The sequence below is a fragment of the Mustela lutreola genome, chromosome 6 (genome assembly GCF_030435805.1).
Source record: "Mustela lutreola isolate mMusLut2 chromosome 6, mMusLut2.pri, whole genome shotgun sequence".
NCBI classification, from domain to species: Eukaryota; Metazoa; Chordata; class Mammalia; order Carnivora; family Mustelidae; genus Mustela; species Mustela lutreola.
Genome location: NC_081295.1, coordinates 85,630,184 through 85,653,303, shown reverse-complemented (window position 1 = coordinate 85,653,303; position 23,120 = coordinate 85,630,184). Strand labels below are relative to the sequence as shown.

The following is a 23,120-nucleotide window of genomic DNA, read 5'->3' as shown; positions in this document are numbered from 1 at the left end:
GTCAAAGATCTGTCCCAGAGGTGTAAGTTCCCACTGCTGTCCTTCATCTTTTAAAATGTGGCAGCAGACTCTCATTTTTCTGGGCACATAAGTGTAACAGTCTCAGTGGGCCAAACTGAACTCCCTGCTCTCTCTAGGAAGGCTACATCTGGAGAGACTGCAAAAAGCTCAGGGCTTTTTTTCCCAGCATTAAAATCAAATCTCTCTGTAAGTAGACCCTAAGAATTGGGCATAAACCAAGGGATTATGTGTTAGTTCATTTAAAAAGAATGCATGTCTGTGATAAACCTAACAGTTACTTTAGAAATCCAGCCTCCTGTGTAGAACACAGTAGAATAATCTGAACTTACCAGCGACAGTCAACTGGGTTTCACTTAGGAGCATGTGAAATCATCTAACATGTATTTCTAGATTTTATTCTGCTGGGTGCTTAAGACTATGGGCACTTTGGTGGTTTGCATCAAAGCTGAAGTATAAACTGGCATGCCTGGTTACACCACCCTTGCATCTCTCAGTGCTGAACTGTGAGTTCTCACTCCCTGCCTGACAAGGACAGGAGGGCATCAGCCACTGCCAGAGGCAAACGACACACTTAATGGATCAGCTGCTTGATCCACGAGGGCAAATCCTGTGTAATACCCAGGATTCCATTACTTCCAAGAAAGAAACAAGAATGTAAGGTACAGGAAAATCCCATGATTCTAATTTGGTAACAACCAAGAGCATGTGTTATAAAAGCAACCAGCAAAATGGTCAATGGGCTTCACAACACTAATAACAGACTGAACACTGAAACCAGCCCCCTCCAATGGTTTGTGCAAAGACCAAAGCAAGCACTTGCAGACTTTAAAGATGAAACAAACCCTTCAATATGGGCAAGGCTGGTTAGCCACCATGCCCCAGAGTTTGCTCAGCTGACCACAGTATTCCTTCCCTATCTCACCGAGTGTTTAAGATTATCTGGCAGGGTTGATTAGAACGTAGTTGAAGAATAAGGTTCTGGGCTCTCTTGGGCCATGCCACATCCATGAACACAACCAAAGCTGCTGAGAGCCTCTCCTCCCACCTTTTTTCCTACCTTTCTTCTTTACACTTCCACACAAGCAATTAACAAGATAACTAAATGCCAAGCTAAAACAGCAAAAACTGGTCCAGGGGACTTCCCATGCTACAACAAACAGATTGCTGGTCTTGACAGAAACAGGGGTTCCAACTTTGCTTCCATGAGAAGCTGGTACATCTTCCTTTCCTTCTCATTTCCAACAGGGTAAATAACTGAGGCATGGGAGAAGCAATGGCTGCCTCTTCGGGAGATGAGAGATTTTGAGTTCCTGATTTTCCAGCTGCTGAGAGAACCATCCAGTCCTGCCTGTCAGCATCAATACCTGCAGGGTGTCTATGACTGTCCCAGGGGAAAAGGAGGCTTCTAAATCTTACTCCTAAGGACAAAGAACATAGGATTCTCAGTGTGAGAGCCACGTTTCCAGATCTGCCTGATGACAGCTCTGTCCCACAGAACAATTTTATAATACACTAAGCGTTAAATCAGGGAATAAAAACAGGAAAACTAAGTCAGCCTAAATAATGCAGCTACACAATTTTGCTTCCATAGGACATGATGTGTTCAAAGGAAGAGAAAGAATTGAACTAAGCTTTGTTCTGCTGTGGGCAGGCATAAAGTTTTAAAACACATCCCTGGGCAGCAATTCGGAGAGCCAGTATTACACTGGATAACACAGAAGGAGTGTTACTTTAAAGCTATTTGAAGGGGTTAAACAACAATGAATTATGGTTCAAAGAAATAATTTTCCAATCAAACTTTCACTTAAAAGGGTAACGGGGGAGAAGAGTTTCCATTTATTCTACATACTAAGATACTCATTCAAAATTAATTTAATATCTGAATTTTATGACACATATCTGAGAATTTCACTGGTTTGGTTAATTTCTAAGTAAGTCATCAATGAGCAGGAACCAGAGTAATACACGGTAGGGAGAAGCTGAAAGCAGTAACCAGTGACAGTGCAACTCTAAAGTAGTAAGTGTAAGAGAAGCGGGAATGTTTTTGTTTTTGGTGGGCGTGAGAGGAAATAAAGGGCATTTAGAAGGAAGACTCCCTCACTCCTGTTTTCATAAGCTCCAGCCCCATGGCTTGCAGGGAGGCACTCAGAAGAATGAAGGACTTCAGCTTCTTGAGAAGAATTTCCACAGCTAGAGCAGGGTGTCAAGGACACAAATCCCCGTCACACCACTGGGGGCGATGCTTACCGCAGCGGCAGGATCCCAATTCCTGCTGCACCAGCTCCAGTTTGGTTTGGCACTGGAAGCACCGACGTCGACTCTTCTGTTTAGATCGGCTGGTTTCCTCAGGTCGTTCGGTATTCTCCAGTAGTCGTGCCCGTTTCACTGGCGAAGCCTCATTCTCAGACTGTGAATCTGACCAAAACAACACATTTGGGGATCAGGGTTAGTGCCTGGCCTGCTGAGCACAGCTAATTAATAATATACTGCAAGCCACTCTAATGCCCTCTTTCAGGAACTGGACTTGTGTGAGCAACAGCCAGTCCTGCCTCGCCTGGTTTATGCTGCACAAACTGTGACAAGCACATACCTGTAGGGCAGACTTATAACAAGCGAGGTCTGAGCTAGAGAGGAGGTGGGCTGACTCAACATGCTGTTGTTTTTAAAAACAGGGGTTGCTTTGAGGAGACCATTCAAGCTGGATCTGGGATCCTCTTCTTGTCTGTGCCTCTTCTTCGGGCCCTGGCAGCTCACTGCTTGCATTGGTTATTTACTGCTTCTTAGAGACCTGCTTGTCCTCAAGTAGACTATAATTGTTTAGAAAAGGGATTAAGCCTAATATTTCTTTTCATCATCATGCTTATTAGCACAATTATGTACCCGATGCAGTATTTGATGGGTGATCCAAAATCTTTTCTAGCAAAAATACTCATGTTTCTACTCTTAAATGTAACAAAACAAAACCTATGAAATCAGGTTCTGCTGTTGAAAATTATTTCAATTTTATTCAGAGTAAAGGAGCATCCTTGATTATTCACAAGCAAGCTGTCCGTCCCAAGGCCTCCACTGTGGAGTGCTACAGAAGCAGCGCTCTGCACAACCACCCTGGCTGGTGCCAAACTGGTGTGTGGAGAAAGGGGTAACGTGTGACAACTCGTATTGTGTAGAACCTTAATAAAGTAACTAAAATGCAATAAAGTTCCTGACATAGGCAGGCTGTAAATTACTCCTGCCGTCGAGGGGGTAAAAAAAAGAAGAAGAAGGGCACAGAATACTCCACTCCATATTCTTGGACTTGCTGCCACTGTGGCATACTTGAGATGTACCTCTTGCCAAGGTTCCAAAGGGGTTTGTGCTAAACCCTCTCTGGAAGGAGTCTCCTAAATGATTTTTGTCAAAACAGATAGATCCAGATCCCACCACTTTTCACCCTTCCACCAATACCATCCTGGTCCAAGTTACCACTATCTCACATCCAGCCTAATATAATAGCCTTTTAACTAATGAGCCAAATGATCCTGTTAAAAATCAAGTTAGAATCACTTCACTTCCCTGTTCAAAACCCTTTTATAGCTCTCCTTTGTAGAGTAAAAGTTCAAATATCTACTACAGCACTCACAAGGCCCTGCATGATTTGCCCTCCTCTCTGCTCTCTTACCTCTGCTGCTGTTCTTTCCCTCTACTCCATCAACACTAGCCTCCTGATGGTCTCCTACCTCAGGACCTTTGCACCTTCTGTTCCAATTGTCTAGGACTTGCTACCCAGATCTACATGGATCTCATCTCTTTTAAGTCTTTTTTTTTTTTAAGATTTTATTTATTTATTTGAGAGACAGTGAGAGAGAGCATGAGCGAGGAGATGGTCAGAGAGCGAAGCAGACTCCCCATGGAGCTGGGAGCCCCATGTGGGACTCGATCCAGGACTCCGGGATCATGACCTGAGCCGAAGGCAGTCGTCCAACCAACTGAGCCACCCAGGAGTCCCTCTTTTAAGTCTTTTTAAGTCACATTTTCAACATCCTTTTCTCTGCTCACCCTATCTAGACTATTCATGTTCCCTTCCCCTAGCATGTACCCTCCTCCCAACTCCTCCCTTTTATTCCTCCACAGGACTGCACCTTTTAACATTATCCTCACGGAGGATATAAAATTCTGCAGGGCAGGAAGTTTCACCTGCTTTGTTCATAATCTGCCTACAACTCAATAAATATTTCTCAGATGAATGAATCTTCTCCTAGGCAGTTCTGATTTTTCTACTTAAAGTGGCCCTCGTGAGAAGCAGCACACTGTTGGATGTATTTCAGTGGAGGCTTTGTACCTCTCTTCCCCAGCCCCTCCGTGTGAAGACGATGCAGGTCACTAGGGAACACTCACTGCCCCGACACTGAAGATACAAATAGCCCTGCCCCCCACTCAGTCCAGCACACTGTGCACTGACTTATGGAAGGCACACACCATTCTTACCAATTGTAAACTTCATTTTTCATCTCATTTAGTTCTTCCAGTCCTACATGACATTTTCCCCCAATACAAACCAACTAAACAAGGCCTTTGATGAAAACAATTGAAAGCAAGTTCAGCCTATTTCCCAGCTCTGCTGAGCGAAGCTGTCCAAACCCAATCGGTGTGATGACTGAGGCAGCCACAGACAGGACCCCTTCCCCTACAACAGCAACAAGCAACAATCTAAATGTAAATCATTACAAAGCAACCAGCCCAAAGGAATTCACTTCATATGAGCTAGAGTGCTCTCTGGGGGAGGTCTTTTTTCACAAACCAGCAATGGCATAATTTGTATTAATAGCTCTATTTAGACACACTTAAAAAAAAAAAAAAGAGAGAGAGAGAGAGAGAGAGAAAATTCTAGAGTAAGAGCCATAACAACAACAAAAAAAATAGTCTCTGCTATGAGACAAGGTCCTAAATGTGGAGCATCCATAAGAGAAATTATCTCCCAACCCTGGGGCATGGGGTGGGTGAAGAGAGAGAGGAAGAGAGGAGTCCACACCAAGAAGGGGAGGCTGTTGAAACCTCTGCATTATTAATACTGTTAAAATCCAGACGGCTTTTGACATGATGCCAACATGCCTCTAATGTAAAAGAGGACCACTCAGATCCTAACCCTTTCCTTCACAACACGATCTGATAGAACAGAGCATGTGTCTGGAAATACAGAGTCACATTCAAAGCTGTTTTCCATATGACTCTGTCCCAAACTGTCAAACGCGCTATCTATCCATCCCCATTTTTTTTTTTAAAGATTTTATTTATTTGACAGACAGAGATCACAAGTAGGCAGAGAGGCAGGCAGAGAGAGAGAGGAGGAAGCAGGCTCCCTGCCGAGCAGAGAGCCCGATGTGGGGCTCGATCCCAGGACCATGGGATCATGACCTGAGCTGAAGGCAGAGGCTTTAACCCACTGAGCCACCCAGGTGCCCCTATCCATCCCCATTTTTAAACAAACTTTTGCTAAGGAGAACATGTTCCTTTTAGCATGGCAATACTATCCATAGCTAACTATTTTCAAATAAGCACTGGAGGGATATGTCAGAAAATATTGTTCAATGTAGGATTCCTAAGATTGGGAAACAGAATTCGTATATATGTAATCATAAACATCTCTTGTCATTAATTGTAATCATCACTGGTCATTATCAAACAAGCCACTTGATGGGAAACCCAAATGTTAGAGGAGGCCTGTGTTTTCCATTTCTAATTTCTTACTCTAATCTCATGCTGAAATTTCCCTTTCCTCATCCCACATTTTATATTAAGACTCTGAGTTATTTGTTCTGGTAGTCAGGAGGTATATGACATTCCAGAAATTATGGGTCCTAAGGGTGTTTTATGTTGCTGCTAACAGCTTCTAGGTGCACTGCCTTGGTCATCCTAAAAGACCACTGAGCCCTAGTCAGTTCTCTAAGAGTCAATGTCTAGGCATCTGGACAAGTCTAAGACCAAAGGCATCCATGGATAGAAAGACAGAACTATGAGAAGCTGTCCTCAATGATTCTAAACCAAAACAGATGAAAAGTGGTTCAGAATGTGTTTTTTTTTTTTTTTAGAATCAAGGAACTGTTCCTAGACATTAAGAGAGCTACGACTTTTACATTCTGGAATATGCCCACTTAATCTTCACTCAGTCAATGGTCTATTAAATTGAAAGGAATCCCTGTGCCTTCTAATGCTCCCTGCCACATTTTTCGTGGGGGGAGGGGAACCACATGCTACTATCCAGGAAGATGACTGTGTTATATATAACTTCTTGGAGAAGCAAACCATTCCTAACATTTTTTCACAAGTCAACTTATTGTTTTAATTAGTAGCTAATGAAATAAATAGTGGTCTACAGGATCACCATCATGTCTGCATAAGAAATTTACATCTCCTGTGCTAATTACCTAATGAAACTTTGTGCCATGTGGTGAGCTCTCTAAATAAGAGAAACAGATGTCCAGGGCAGGGAATCTAATTGCTTAATAATGAACTAAATAATTCAACTATTTGATTATAAATTCTATGTGAATTTAAAAAAAGACTACCAGAAAGAGAAGATCCAAACATGGTCAACACTAAAGGAATCCTCATCTACTCTCCATAATTGAATAAATTAAACTTTGATTATTCACTTTTTGCCCACAAACATCACTCCTGCTGCCGTGATGCATTTTCAATTTCCTCAACAATGAGGGAAACACCCAACAGTCTACTTGCTTAATCTGAACTTGGGCAATAAGGGTTAAACACGGAGAGAAAGGTGAACAGAAATAACTCTTACATGCAGCTTCAACTGTCAGAAGAAACCCGTCCTTGCAAGGAGCATGCTCATTAGCAGCAGGAAGAGCTGGAGTGGCAAGCTAGAAACTGTTTCCACCCCAGGAGTTAAGAGTGACTTCTAATTAAGGTCCTTTATAAACGGCCAACAAAGCACATTTTTTCCCAGTATGCTCTTTCTTGAGGGCATAAATCTAGTCTGCATATACCCACACAAGAGCTGCCATACCCCCATGCTGGGTTCATAGTTCTTGGTACTCACCAGCTGTCCATTTCCTCTGCCTATGCTTAACAGAATGAGAGAGATCTCATATCTGATCTTCTAAGTCTAAGAAAAGTTTGATCAAGAATCATAATGTGATCACATGAGAAAGGAAAATCTTAAGATAAGGTACTTTACCTACCAGCTCCTTAGGTTTGAAGGTAACCACTGCTTAATTTGTGACAGAGAAACAAGTACAGAGATTTTTAAAACACCCATCTTCTGAGGAGGGAAACTCTTTTAATTGTACTTTCCTAGCCAATCGCAGAAAGCGGTGGTAAGACTCTCAATTTAGGAACACAGTTTAACTGGAAAGCTTGACTGGAGACAACAAACAGAGCTACTTCTTTTAAAATTCTGTTTTGTCTCTGACAGAAATTCACATTTGTTCCTTACTGTCACTGTTCTTGTCTTTATTACTCATGTTCTCTCCTGAAAATTTCCAAATAAATTGTGTCAGGCCTGTCAGAGTTGAATCCCAATCTCTCTTAATCTCCCATCACTGTGCAGCTGGCAGGAGGCACACACCCTGGGCTGCTAACCATGACTGTGGCCTTCTGACATCTCAGGCAGGCTCTTAGCCTTCTGGACAACCCAACACTCACAATTTAGAATAGGAGAATGGGAGAAGCAAAGTGGCAACAAAGAGAGGGAAGCCTTCCTCATTCACTTCACCCACACCTTCCCTCACCTGTAAGAAAGAAAGATGAATCTATTTAATCTCAGGCTGCATGACAGCTTTTGAGGCACTCAATCAGTTTTTTTAGAACCTATCACAGTCTTGACAGATTGACATTTATGATCCCAACAGCCTGTGCAAACATCAGTAAGAGCAATAATTAATGAACCCTCACACATCACACTGCTGCCTCTCCTTCGACCATTTAAAAGGAGCTTGAGCTGCTAAAACCTCTGTCCATGAAAAACACTACACTCTCACTGGAAAAACTGATAAAACAGACCAAAAAAATGTTTTATAGGTACTTTCTGTTTCTCATACTTTGCTTTCAGTGTGTGCAGGGATTAAATTCATCCTCTCCTGAGACTTCAGGAGGAAAAAAAACACAACTCATCATTACCCACTAGACACTGTTTCCCCACTTTGTTCAACTGGCATTTCCCCCTTCTTTCTTATTTTCCTAATGGCCCTAAAACAATTCTGGAATGATACATCTGTTAAAAATACATGGACATCGGGGCACCTGGGTGGCTCAGTTGGTTAAGGCACTGCTTTGGCTCAGGTCATGATCCCGGAGTCCCAGGATCGAGTTCCGCATTGGGCTGCTTCTCCCTCTGACCTTCTCCTCTCTCATGTTCTCACTCTCTCTCTCAAATAAAAATAAATAAAATCTTTAAAAACACGGACATCAAAACATGGCCAAAAAGTAGTTCAAGTGTTCAGAAAGGGCTGATGATTAAACTTTTGTGGGGAATGCCTTCATATATACTTGATACATGACATGGAGGTGAATGTAGCTTGAAATACACCAGCGATGCGGTCTTCTATCATAACCATTTTAAAGGTCAGTTGTTCTCAGACTGCCAGGAAGTACTATTCTTAAGCATTAATCCCTCTACTCTCCATTCAGCTCCACTCCCATCCCCCTGTTATTTTCTCTGGCTCTCTCTTTTACTATTAGAGATACCTGAGGTTGGTCTCCCTCACCATCACAACCTCAAGACAGGAAACAAACCTCTGACTCTTCCTCCCTGCTGAGAACACAAGACCGGGAGACCTGAGGTAGCTGATGGGTGGAGCTGACTATGGGTGGGAGTGCACCTGGACTTTTGGGTTCTCTGTCCTCAATCTGCTAACAGATACATGGCATCAGAAAGCTTCCTGAGGGTAACTGTATCATCTAATGGTCTGATTTTGGTTGTCATGACACAATGCAAAAGCTGCTTCTGCAGGGACTTTTTTGGTTAGAAGATAGCTTAAAGAGCAGCAAAACACATGGAAGCCATGAGTCATGATAATTTGTACCCATGTGGGAGAGGATTAGCCACAAGCTCCAAAGGCATGTTTTTGTTTTGTTTTGTTTTGTTTTTCCAAAGGCATGTTTTAAAGACTAGAATCAGTTTTCTCCCTTCCCCAAAGCCCACCTTCACCTCTGATTCCTGCTGGACAGGAAGCTGGAAGCTGATTTTGGTGGCTCATCTTGATACCAGAAAAAAAGCGCTTATGAATCATCAATGGATCAACTAGGAAAAGCTAATACACTGTGAAGAGAGCACCTCTCCATTACATGAAACAATTAAATAAAACCATGGCACCAGAGCCCAAGAGTTCCAAAGGAAGCAGTTATCCCTCAAATGTTCTTTCTACTCTGTATGCCTTTTCTTTCTTTTTCTTGCCTATTGTACTGGCTAGGCTTTCCAGCATAATGCTAAACAGGAGTGTTGAAAAGGACACGCTTACCTTGTTTCCAACTTTGGGAGGAAAATATTTAGCTCTCACACAGCTTTTCATTTTGAAAAATTTCAAACACACAGAAAAATTCAAAAGGTATACCTGTGCACATTCCATTCAGGTTCAACAACTGTTAATAACCCATCCACACTGTTTTCTCTCTCCTCTCCGTTATTTATGCTCCCCCCCAAAAGCATATGAAAATAATTTGCACATAACAAAATACTTAATACATACATCTAATATAAGGGCATTTCCTGCCATGACCAAAATATCACACCTAAGAAAATCAAGAACAATTCCCCAATGTCATCTAATATTCAGTCCATATCCAAATGATCTCCATTGTTCTCAGAGGCATGTCCAATCAAGTTTCATGTGCTACATTTGGATCTTATGTCTAAGTCCCTTTAAATCTAGGACAGTACGCCCTTCAAAGTGTATGTTTTCTTTCACTGCTCGTTCCTGCCTTCAAATGTCCTAGACTTTTGAACAGTCCTGGTTAGTTTTCCTGTGGAATATACCATATTCTAGATTCTTTGTCTACTTATCTGTTTTTAATGGTATAATTTAACTTAGAAGAAAGGAGATTTTTCATTGTGTATCTCTTCTGTTACATATTCACAACCAGAAATTAAGCACTTCCAGCAGGCACCTGACAGATCCACATGGCTACAGGGTTGGCACAAGTGAGGACAGGTTAAAAAAATCAATCAGCCCAGTTTGTACTGCACTTTGGCAGAGAGGGGAAGTATGCTCTTCCGCTTTTCCCACCACACCCCTGCCACATACTGGACATCAGAATATAGTTCATCCATGCCAGGGAAAAGAATGGCTGTTTAGGCAAACATTAGAAGATGAGCTAGCTCCAAGTGCTTTAGCCAATGATTTCTTATAGACAGAGGGCATTCCCTGTGACTAAAGTTAGGACCAGACGTCACAAGTCATTCCTCCAATCATTTCCTTTCCAATAGCTTCTTGGCCTTTTTCTGATCGCCCTTCTTTTCCTGACTGACTATACCATTGCTAATTATTACTACAAGACATCTCTTCACCACTAAATCACTCAACTTTTAAAAACTCTTCCTTATTTTACACGTAAGGAAAAATTTCACCAGATTAAAAACCATAAAACAAAAGCCCAGGAAAATTCATTTACAAAAACAATCACAATCTCATGAAGTACAATAATATTTTCAGTTTATCCGATCTCCTCTATTTAGGCCTTAAGATTAATGACCACTCTGTTCAGAGCCATGAAAACAGCCAATATTTGATTTATTATTTCTCTAGTGCCCAGTGTGTGCCAGGCACTGGGCTTTGAGCTGGCAAATGAAATCTGTATATGGTACTGATCTCTTCCCTTGAGGAGGCCACAATCCAAACGGAAAGACATAAATACAAATAAACCTATTGCAGATTAAGTGGCATATTAATATATGAACAGAATGCTATGAACACAAAATGTGGAAGTAAAAAATTCTGTTGAGCGGGTGATTAAACAAGAGAGAGAAAGGTCAGAAAAGTTATTTCTTGAATTAAGCATATTGTATATATGTAGACAGATGGTTTTTTGCTTACTTCTGTCATCTTCAAATTCTTTTCCAAGGAGCCTGTTTTTCACAGTACCTTTTGCATTTAACTTGTCTATCTTCTTCTCTTTACTAAAACTCTTATCAACCAGTAGACCCTCTCACAGTCTCAGGAGCAAAGGTACTTGAAGAACATCAGTTGTGGGTTTTTAGGAAAATAAAGTGTTGTTTATCTTTTCCCTCTCTTCAATCCCACTGGTTCCAATTTTTCCTTCCATCATGTTTATTAACCTTAGTACTAGTTTCTGTCTGCTCATACACATGTATGACTTTAACTGCCAACTTTTCTCTATCATGAATCCTTCAAGCCTATTTTCCTTTTATCATTAATTGCTTTATTTTGAGATAATTAATTATAGGTTCACATGTAATTATAAAAATAATGCAAATAGGGACGCCTGGGTGGCTCAGTTGGTTAAGCAGCTGCCTTCGGCTCAGGTCATGATCCCAGCGTCCTGGGATCGAGTCCCACATCGGGCTCCTTGCTCCGCAGGGAGCCTGCTTCTCCCTCTGACTCTGCCTTCCACTCTGTCTGCCTGTGCTCGCTCTTACTCTCTCTCTCTCTTACAAATAAATAAATAAAATCTTAAAAAAAAATGCAAATAAATTTCATGTATCTTTCACCCAGTTTTCTCCAATGGTAACATCCTGTCAAACTCTAGTACACTGCCACCAGCAGGACACTGATATTGACACAGCCAAGCTATATATAGCTTATGGATACAGTCAACCTATATATCCATCACCACAAGGGCCCCTCAAGTTGCCCTTTTATAGCCAGTTACCTCCTTCTTTCCCCTCTTGCTCCCTGGCAACCCTTGGCAAACACTAATCTGCCGTCCATTTCTATAATTTTGTCACCTTAAGAATGTCATATATACAAACAAATAGAATCATATAGTAACCTTTTGTCCAAGTTCATTTTTAAGGCAACCATCACAGGAGGTGGACATGACAAAAGAGATTCCTTAAGTTAAGCTTCAGTTATAACTGCAATAATAAGTACTAACGTAAAGCACCTACTTTGTACCAGCATCTTCTAAATGCTTTTACAGTAGTTCCCTCTTATCTGCAGAAGACACATTCTAAGACCCCCAGGGAATGCCTGAAACCAAATAGTACCAAACCCTATATATACAATATTTTTCCCTATATATACATACCTATGATAAAGTTCAATTTATAAATTAGGCACAACTTAGAGATTAACAACAATAATAGTAATAGAAGAGATGTTATGTGAATGTGGCCTCCCTTTCTCTCTCAAAATTATACTGTCTTTTTCTTAGGATAGTATGACATGAAAAATGCCTACATGATGAGATGAAGTGAAATGAATGATGTAGGCATTAAGATGTAGATTCAGGCTACTACTAACTTTCCATTGATCCATCGGAAGTAGAATTATCTGCTTCAGGATCAGCAGATGACTACCAGTAACTGAAACTGTGGAAAGGGAACCAGTGGAAAGGAGGCCACGGGCAGACTACTGTACATATATTAACTCTTTCAGCTTTTGTAACAAGGGTATGAGATGGGTACTACTATTACCGGTCTTTTAAGATGAGGAACCTGAGGCACAGGTTAACTGAACTGCCAAAGATCACACAAACTAGTAAGAAGAGTTACTCTCATGAACCCAGGGTATATGGCCTAGAGTCCTTGTTCCAAACCACTTTGCTATCCTGTCTCCAATGGTTATTACACTTCAACACTCTGCTTGTGTGCTTCCATGGAAGTACCTAACCACTAAAACTAATTTCTCCAACCCCTATGTACACAAAGACCCAGCTGCCTTGGTGAGGGAGAGGGGTGAAGGAACAGGAGCAGACCTTCTTATCTAAATAAAATGGTACAATTTCTCTAGATACATCTCTTTTGATAATCCTACTTGTCTTCTGCTCTTAGAATATGATTTTTAAAACTTACCATTCTAACATTTTCTTCCCATTCACGCAAACTCTGAATTTCTGTGGACTGTACCCATAGTATTTAATTTATAAAAATCAACTTCATTTTTAATTTTCTGCTATTTTTAGAAATTTATCCAAAAAAAAGTTTCTTTGCTACTATAGGAGGATGTAAAAAAGTATTTCCCCCTACTAGCAAAAGGAAAGACAGTTATTTTCATCTGAAATTGTATTTAATGGTCAGAAAATGGTAAAACATGGTTTCTTGCCTTTTTATGAACCACACAGACAGAAGTCAAAGCTTTCTCTTTTCAACTACCTTGATGCTCCCTACAGGTCATGTATCAGGTCTCCTTAAAAAAAAAGATGAAAACCACAATGAGATACCACCTCACACCAGTCAGAAGGGCTAAAATTAACAAGTCAGGAAATGACAGATGCTGGCGAGGATGCGGAGAAAGGGGAACCCTCCTACACTGCTGGTGGGAATGCAAGCTGGTGCAGCTACTCTGGAAAACATCATGGAGGTTCCTCAAAAAGTTGAAAAGAGAGCTACCCTAGGACTCAGCAATTGCACTACTGGGTATTTACCCTAAACATACAAGCATAGTGATCCAAAGGGGCACGTGCACCTGAATGTTCATAGCAGCAATGTCCACAATAGCCAAACTATGAAAAGAACCTAGATGTCCATCAACAGATGAATGGATAAAGTAGGTGTGGTGTGTGTGTATACACACACACACACACACATATACACATATACACACAATGGAATACTATGCAGCCATCAAAAGAAATGAAATCTTGCCATTTGCGACGACGTGGATGGAACTAGAGGGTATTATGCTTAGAGAAATAAGTCAATCAGAGAAAGACAAACTATCACATGATCTCCCTGATACGAGGAAGAGGAGATGCAATGTGGGGGGTTGTGGGGGGAGGAAAAGAATAAATGAAACAAGATGGGATCGCGAGGGAGACAAACCATAAAAGACTCTTAATCTCACTAAACAAACTGAGGGTTGCCGGGGGGAGGGGGTAGGAAGAGGGTGGTGGGGTAATGGACATTGGGGAAGGTATGTGCTATGGTGAGTGCTGTGAAGTGTGTAAAACTGGCAATTCACAGACCTGTACCCCTGGGGATAAAAATACATTATATGTTTATAAAATTTTTTTTTAATTTAATTTTTTAAAAAAGGCAGATGAAGGTGGATAGCCCATAAACCACTCGTTCATCTGAAAAACTGCACCCCATCCTCGTTTAACGCCTTTCCTACTGCACAATTTAGTTAAAGAGTATCACCAGGAGCTCCATCCTACAGAGGTGCCACTTGGTCAACAAAACCTGCCACACCAGCAACACAGCAGTCTTCCTTTGTAGCTGGCTGTGGTCTGGTACCACTTCCTTTAGTTTCTTCCATCAGCGACACCTCTCCTGCCTACCCAACTAAACCATATTACGTCTCCCCACAGATATTTCAGTTACTCTTTGTAACTGACAAATTATCCTCAATAGATCATCTTTCATTTTTATAACCTGCTTGGGTATTTTAGAGTTTAACAATATTATAATGCATTGATTTTTTTAAAATATTACATTTATAACATCAGTATAGAATAAGGTAACACTATTAAGGTGAGAAAGAGAGAGAAGCAAGATTAAGAAAACCAAGAGAAAGATATACTTCTCAAAGTCACATGCCCAAGCCCTCTAATTTCTGTTCCTTGACCACAAACTTCAGTCCATGAGCATGAGGGTTTTAAGACTCTTAGAGTGCTAAGACTGGTCTTGAACTTCTGTTCTATCTTTTCCAGTATTTCCAAAAAAACTAAGATCAGCCACATTTCATTTTCATTTATCCAAAGAGGGGGAAATTTGAGAGAATCCATGAATGATCTATATTTGTCTATAATTGTGTGTAAGATAGGCATACTGTTTTCATTCTTCCTTAGAACACTCATTTAGAAATTAAACTGCCTAAAAATATGGATTAAGTCTTCTACCTCATCTGCAGTTACATGAAGCCCAGAGATTTTCAAATCATACCTTATAAAACTACAGTTGACCCTTAAACACAAGTTTAAACTGCTTCAAAGAGGGTTTACTTATACACAGATTTTTTTTTTGGCAGCAGGGGGAGGATACATCGCACTGTTAATGTACTTTTTCTGCCTTATGATTTTTCTCAGATTTTTTTTTTCTCTCTGACTTGCGTTATTATAAGAATTATATATAATATATGCGACATACAAAATATGTTATCAATCAAACGTTTATCTTATCATTAAGGCTTCTTCCGGTCAACACAGGCTATTAGTAAAGTTTTGGGGAATTCAAAAATTACATCCAGATTTTCACCTGGGGGTGGGGTAGTGCCCCTGACCCCTGTGTTTTTTAAGGTTCAACTGTATACAACTGTTCCGATCAACCGAACAGTACATGTGATTATAGCCATTTCTTTCTACCATTTTTAATATCTGAAAAGGCCTGGAAGAAGGAACAGTCCGAAGTCTTCAAATAATAATGGGACACCCCTAACCCTAAACATGGGTCTCCAAAGCATGAAGGACTTCCATAAGGGTTAAACCTGATCTGATCATGAGGCTCTTGAGAGGAAGACTGAAAATACTTTTTTTTTAGATGACATCATCATTTTTAAAATTATTTTTATTAACATATAATGTATTATTTCCCCCAGGGGCACAGTTCTGTGAATCGTCAGGCTTACACACTTCACAGCACTCACCATAGTACATACCCTCCCCAATGTCCATGACCCAACTACCCTCTCCACCCCCTACACAGCAACTCTCAGTTTGTTTTCTAAGATTAAGAGTCTCTTATGGTTTGTCTCCCTCCCAATGAAAATACCTGTTCTTTATGGAAGAACACTGAGTATGGGGGTAAGGTGGGAAAATGGATAAAGAACAGTGAGACACTATTTCAATTTTTTTGGCTTTTTGTTAAAAACATAAATACAATAAGTCAAATATTCCTATGTCCATCATCTCACTCTTATAAAGCTTAACTACTCTCCCTGTGAGCGTTCTTAACATCCAACTGTTCTGCCTGTCTGGCTAATAACACAAGCCTCCAGGGGCAGGGGCAGAACGGACTGTATTTAGTACTCCACTGGTGCTCAACAACAAGTATCACCTCTGTCACAGGGAATAAGTCCTTAATGATGGTAATCTTGCAATGAGAAACTGTCATCTTGCGGGCTGTGGTCCAAGTTTAATTTAAGGAAAAAATGTCTGAACATTCATATTTTGCTATTTTAAAAAAATCTGCTTGAATGCATAATTAAGTAGATGCTAAGATTAAATAGCTGATTTGTTTTTAAACTTTTTTTCCTTCTAATTTAGCATCAGCTTAATTCAGCTCCTCTCTCTACCTACTGCTTCGTTTCTTCCACCCAAGATCTAATCTTTTGGCTCATTATTCCTAGGGTAAATCCTCCAGTTTATGAATAAATACTTCTGTGCTGCATTGTTACTCTTCCTCAAGCGAGGCTAAATGGACCTAACGTTAGAACTTAACATATTATGGTAAAGCTTGCCCAGAGAAAGCTTTGTCTGTCTTTCTATCAATTTATTGATTTTCCTGAATGAATACATTAGGTATTCCTTCTTCAGGGCTGTATCAGGGCTCATGCAGGTACTGCCAAGTATACAGAGAGCTGAAGAGAGCTGCCTTGAAGAAAATGGCTTGCAAAGTTAAGAGAAATAATCCCATTTGTAAAACAAGCAGGAAAATTAAAGGCAAAGAATTCTGTATAAAGTTATTATGAAAACTCTCCTTAGCCCATATTTGAGACATGAGAGAAGCAAGTGTCTAACATTTTAACCTCAATTCAATGGCTTTGCTCACCAGAACTCTTCATTAAAAGAATCAGTATTTATGATAACATCCATGCTGTGCACCTCAATACCAGGAAGTCACGTATATATTATAATATCAACGTCTACTTCGCAACCTAGCAAACTGTACTGTGGCTTGATTTTAAGAATTACACACTGAAAATTTTAGTATAACAAAGGCAACTTACTGAAATAGGGATCTGGATTCAACAAACACACACAAATACACACAAGGTCAATGTGGGGGGTGGGGGTAAAAAAAAGCCAGTGAACGGGGGGGGGGGCGGGTAAAAAGTGAAAATTTGATGTAATTTTCTCGCAACTTTTCTGTAAATCTAAATTATGTTTAAAAAATTATATTCCAGGGTAGTGGTACTTGCAGATAACTAGCCAGAGTGCCTGCTGAATTCTTTCCCAGAAATGTTGACATTATTTAAGTCTGATGGGAAAGTGTATGACAAGATGGTGGTAGCAAGTAATCAACAGTAAAGTCAACACTCATGCTTTCTCCAGGTTTGCAGTGAAGTCAACACTTACCTGGAAGTATACTTCAATGATTAGTCAGAGACCTTTTTACATGTCACTCTCTTAGTCTATACTTCTTCCAATCCCAGTAAGGACCCATTTTTAATCTCATCAATTACTGCAACTGCTGTTCCAGGAAAGATGATGACCAAGACCTCAAGATGTGATCTTAATCTTCTAGAAATGGATTTATCAACAGGAGCCCAAAGAAAAAGTAGATCCGAATCCTTGTCAGTTACAGGAACTATTAGTTAATGCCAAGCTGGAAAACACTGTGCAGCAGCTAATACCTCCCATTCAAATCAATACTACTCAAATTTCCTTCCCAACCCAGCTTTCTTTTAAACGCCACCCTACATATTTGGACATATACTTCAAGCTGTAATAATAACAACATCTTCAGAAAAGAGTTGTTCAACATTCTCTTACAAAAAGCAGTGCCCAATATATTTTTTCAAGTAAATACTGGCCCACATTCAAGGTAAAAATCTTAAAAGGCTGTCTGCTATATTCTCTTTCTTTATTCCTTGCCAATGTAACAGAAAAATTAACACAGTCTGAATTAAATGCCCCATTTTCTTGCTTATATATGTATACATTTTTAATAAGTTTTGATGGGGTGGATGGATGCGGGCAATGCATAGCATGTAACTAATTCCCCTGTCCACTGGGCTAATAGAGATGTGGTTTATTTAAAATTCCGAGTTGTGGTTCTGCTATTTGGGAATGGCTTTCCGAAGCTCTGTGGGTGGATACTGATAATGAAACAGAGAATTCAGAACGGCAGGGAGCATAAGGCCAAATAAGCTTTTACAGCAGTGTATGTATGCACTAAAAATAATTATACATATGTAGTGGGAGGCTGGTTAACTGAGTCCACAGAGGCACTTGGTTGTTCAGATAACTAATCACAACACGAAGGCCCCTGTGACAAAAATGTTTCCACGGTTAAACTGTCTGTTTTTTAATCATAAAGAACTGAATTTATTGGTTAAAGTTCTTTCATGTTGTTGGTTTGAACGTAAAAGCCAGTCTTTTTATCAAAATTTTAACCACAAGAAAACTATCAACCTTCGATGGTTCCTAAACTGTGAATTGACCTAGAAAGAAGAGAAGTTCTCAATTATAATACAGAAGCTTAGAGAAGAGCTCACGATATAAGGTTTGTTGTATTTTGCTTTTGTTTTGTTTTTTAAGAAGTCAAGCTTGTGAATCTCTCTCTACCAATACACAAGTAAAATTTTTACTTTGAAAACTAGTCCCAGGGGTGTCTGGGTGGCTCAGTGGATTAAAGCCTCTGCCTTTGGCTCAGGTCATGATCCCAGGGTCCGGCAGGGAGCCTGCTTCCCTTCCTCTCTTTCTGACTGCCTCTCTGCCTACTTGTGATCTCTATGTGTCAAAGAAAGAAAACTAGTCCCAGAATCAAAACAGAACAAAAAAGAAGTTTGATTTTCCCTGTTCTGATGTCCAGTTTTCTTAAGAGTTCTGGGCTTTCCTGTCTTTCACTACCCTCATGTATCAAACAAGGACTGCTAACAGCTCCCCATTTGCCTTGACTTGCCTGATCTCCACCCTGCAATCTGCTTGGCCTTGGGGGCCTCACCACCACAGTTTCTGATTCCCAGTCTTTTTCTAACCAGACTATTGGAGCTTGGAGTTCTTTCTGACCTTCCTCCACACTCCATCATCAGGTACCTTCTGTTCACATCTCTAGTACCTACTGAACATATATATCAGGCACTATGTCAGGTGCTTTAAATGCAGGATCTCATTTCTCTCAGAACAACTTTACAGTTAGATCTGTCATTTTACAGAGGAGAGAATCAAGGCTCACAGAGCAGCCCAACAGTTTTTCCTCTTACGTGGTTGGGAAACTGGAAGGGGAACCCATACAGTCTGCCTCCAGAGCCCACCATTCTAAACCACCAATCTCTATCCTTCTTTCCTCGTTCTACCTTCAGTGGACCCCCATTTTCTGCCCTGTTTCTGACTTTCTTTGCATGCAGTGGCTGCCACCACTGCAGTCATCAAGTTTCAGCCTCAACCCATTCCCACTACAATGTCTAGAAATTAAAAATCTTTTGTTGAAAACATTTTTAGAAATCCTTTGTTGATTATGTTAAACACATACAATAGTATTATAATATTGTTATATATTTATATATAGTGTTGATTTTGTTAAACACACACAATTTTATTTATTATATGGTTCAGTCTCCAGGTTATTTTTGTGCTTTTATTTTAGTTGGGTCTGGGAAGGGGTCAAAAGAAAAAATGTTTAGTCCTCTCAAACTACAAGTTATCTGAAATTAAGTCAGGACTATAATTTATGATTTAGTCACCAGTGAAAATACAAAAGGAAAGAGTAGCTTCAAATAGAAAGTTGTGGTTTTTAGGAAATCCATGGGATGGAGAGTATACCCCAAGCTATCTATACATTAAAAAATAAAATCGCTTTATCTGTATCTGTATCTCTTCCCTTATACTCTTGGAGACAACTAATACCCCTGGGTTTCTGCCTCTAAGTAATCTTGCTTGTGTATCTCTTCTATTTCTCTGGTAATAGTTTCTATTTCTTTCTCCTTCCATTCGTATATTTTTTTAAAGTTTTTATTTAATTCTAGTGAGTTAACACACACTGTAGTATTAGTTTCAGGTGTATGATATAGTAGTGATTTAACGATTCCATACACCACCCTGGGTTCACCACAACAAATACACTCCTTAATCCCAATCATGGCACCCTCCCTTCTGGTAACCTTCAGTTTGTTCTCTAGAGTCGAGTCTGTTTCTTGATTTGTCTTTTGTCTCTCTCTTTCTCTCATTTTTTCCTCTTTGCTTGGTCATTTTGTTTCTTAAACTCGACGTACAAGTGAAATCATATGGTATGTGATTCTCTCAGACTGATGTTAGCATTATACATTCTAGCTCCACCCATGTCATTGCAAATGGCAAGATTTCACTCTTTTTTATAGCTGAATAATATTTCATTATATATGTGTAGGTATACACACACACACCACATTCTTTATCCATTCATCAATCAATGGACAGACAAACTGGTTGGGTTCCATAATTTGCCTACTGTAAATAATGCTGCAATAAACAGGGATGCATGTATCCCTCTGAATTAGTGTTCTTGCATTCTTTTTGGGTAAATACCCAGTGGTGCAAAAGCTGGGTCATCCTTTCCTTTGTATTTTAACAAGGGCAAAATATTTCCCTATTTTTAAAAAATTAACATATATTATTTGCTTCAGGGGTACAAATCTGTGAATCATCAGTCCTATACAATTCACAGCACTCACCATAGCACATACCCTCCCCAGTGTCCAATCACCCAGCTACCCTATCCCTGCTACCCCACCCCCACCCCCTCCAGCAACCCTCAGTTTGTTTCCGGAAATTAAGAGTCTCTTATCCTTTGTCTCCCTCCTGGGTATCTTAAACAACTCCATGTCAAGAAATGCCTAACTCCATTTCTCTTCTAATCACCACTACTTACTGGTTTTTAATGTCTCCCCTAAATCCTTACCTGAATGACTTCTGTCTCTTGCCCTTGTTTCCTGGTTGTTAAGTCCCTCTTTAATGACCTCATAGGCTTTGGTTTCACACCATGGCATACTAACTTCTTCCAGGTTTCCTGATGATATTCTGATAGCCATAGGCAACAATTTCCTCAGTCCTCATACCTCCTGGCTCCTATTCTCTTACCTCTTTCAGACCCTGTATGCAGCCTTCTCCTTTCTTTAAGGTTCTTAACTCACTGGATTCTTTTTCTCTCGCCCACAATCCCAATTACAGTCCTTAGCAACTCCTTGTTCTTCTGTGTTCATTCCTTATCCACTTTCAGGCCCTTAATCACTGCTTCTAGATTAATGATTCCAAACTAGACCGATATTTATAATTTTCTATAGGACTATCTATAATAAACCTAAAATTTAGCTCATCAGAAACTGAAAAGATTCAGTTTTTCTTCCTACTCTTTCCTTGCCATCAGCCATATCTTTCTTCCCTCAGTTGCCCAGTTTTCCAACTTTGCATTCTTTCTTCAGCCAGCTTTAATCAACTATTAAATCCTACTATTATTTTAAAACATTTTTCTACAATTTATATCTCTTCCTCCATTCCACTGGCCACTACAGAGAAAACTCTCTCTCTGGGAAAAAAAAAGGGGGGGGATAAGCAGGAATTGGTAAGTCAAATCACTACTCTACATGCAAAAGGAAAAACATACCCAAGACATTTTACAGAGTTGGGGCACCTGGGTGGTTCAGTGGGTTAAACCTCTGCCTTCAGCTCAGGTCATGATCTCAGGGTCCTGGGATCGAGCCCCACATTGGGCTCTCTGCTCAGCGGGGAGCCTGCTTCCCCCTCTCTCTGCCTACTTGTGATCTCTCTGTCAAATAAATAGTAAAATCTTTTTAAAAAATAATTAGCATGCTTTCTCCTCCCTGTCTTCACTTTAAAAAATAAACATTAGCTATGTTTCTTGTTCTCTACAGCTTTAGTAATATTATAGGATATTACAGAATTAGTTATATTTATGTTTCTGGACTTTTTATGCCATAAGCTGCCAGGGGCAAGACACATGCTTATCAGTTCTTTAGCATGTTCCTACGGTCACAGTGGTCTTTTAATAAAGTACTGGCCTGGCTGACTAACTAGTTTCTCAGCTGGTCCTATATTACACATAAGCAACCACTTCTGAAAGTGTGATCTATATCCATGACAGCAGGCAATACAAGAAGATTCCAGCTTAATCGGCCATGATTATGAAATATTTAAGACTGCACACGGGGAGTGCCTCAGAAGCAGACACAGGTATGAGGAATAAATGCCAGCCCACCTGGTGGCAGAACAGACAATAGGAGACTGTCTCTTCAGATAGATGAGCAAGCAGGAAAACGGATAACATGACTTGTCTTGGAAGCAAGCAGCACTATGAGGCAGTAAAAACCCATCAGCATACATCATCCTATCACGGCTAGTGTCATTCCCAGCCTCTATTAGCCTCGCTGCATCAGCGCAAGTCCCAGACACTTTATCCTGTTTATAATTGCTGATGAGCAGTAATAAGGCCTCCATGCCTCAGCTCTGTCCGTTCCACTTCGGTACCCACCTATTAGGTAATAACTTTTATTTACAGCCTTGCTTGATGCGCTGTTCTATTAGTACAGCCAGGAACTGAGTAGGGCGAAAAAAAGTCTCCTTAATGGGCAGTATCATTGCAAGGCTCGGCTGATTTATAATGCAGCTCTGTGGCTGCTCTATCACACTCCTTCTGGTAAGACTGCTTCAGGAAAGCTATGTTTCTAACATGCTGCCCTCTGTCAGGCACCTACCTATGTGCTATGGAGCAGCACCTGAAACACCCCCAAATCCAGAAGTTCCAAAGACGGAGAGGGGTAATTAAATTCCCTCGATATCCTTTTCAAATAGTGTTGGCTCAGGCATTTTGCCCCAGTGGAGCAATAGAACAGCTAATGTAAGTTCAAGGTTTTTCTCCTTGGTAAGAGTGCAAGCTGTGATAAAATAAAATAAATGACCACAAATGCAAAAAGAAACAAACCCACAACCTGTCCCCCAACACACACACCAGCTGTAACTGCATTCAAGGATGTAAGCAAACTGAGTCTGCACAAAGCATGTGCACCACGAGTGGCTCAGCACCAAGCCTAGCCTCCTCATGTATGCACATCCAAAACAGCAGCGGGCCTCATCACACTTCCTTTTCCTTTTAATAATGGAGAGTATTTTTA

General features: G+C 40.4%; 1 protein-coding gene across 2 annotated transcripts in view; it reads right to left on the bottom strand.

The window, feature by feature from the left end:
• Positions 1–23,120, bottom strand: part of ZFAND3 (zinc finger AN1-type containing 3) — a 335,701-nt gene that overhangs the window by 26,500 nt on the left and 286,081 nt on the right. For both annotated transcript variants that reach the window (XM_059177840.1, XM_059177841.1), the window contains exon 5: positions 2,269–2,436. In XM_059177840.1, coding sequence (XP_059033823.1) covers positions 2,269–2,436 — 168 coding nt within the window. The remainder of the gene's footprint in view (positions 1–2,268; positions 2,437–23,120) is intronic.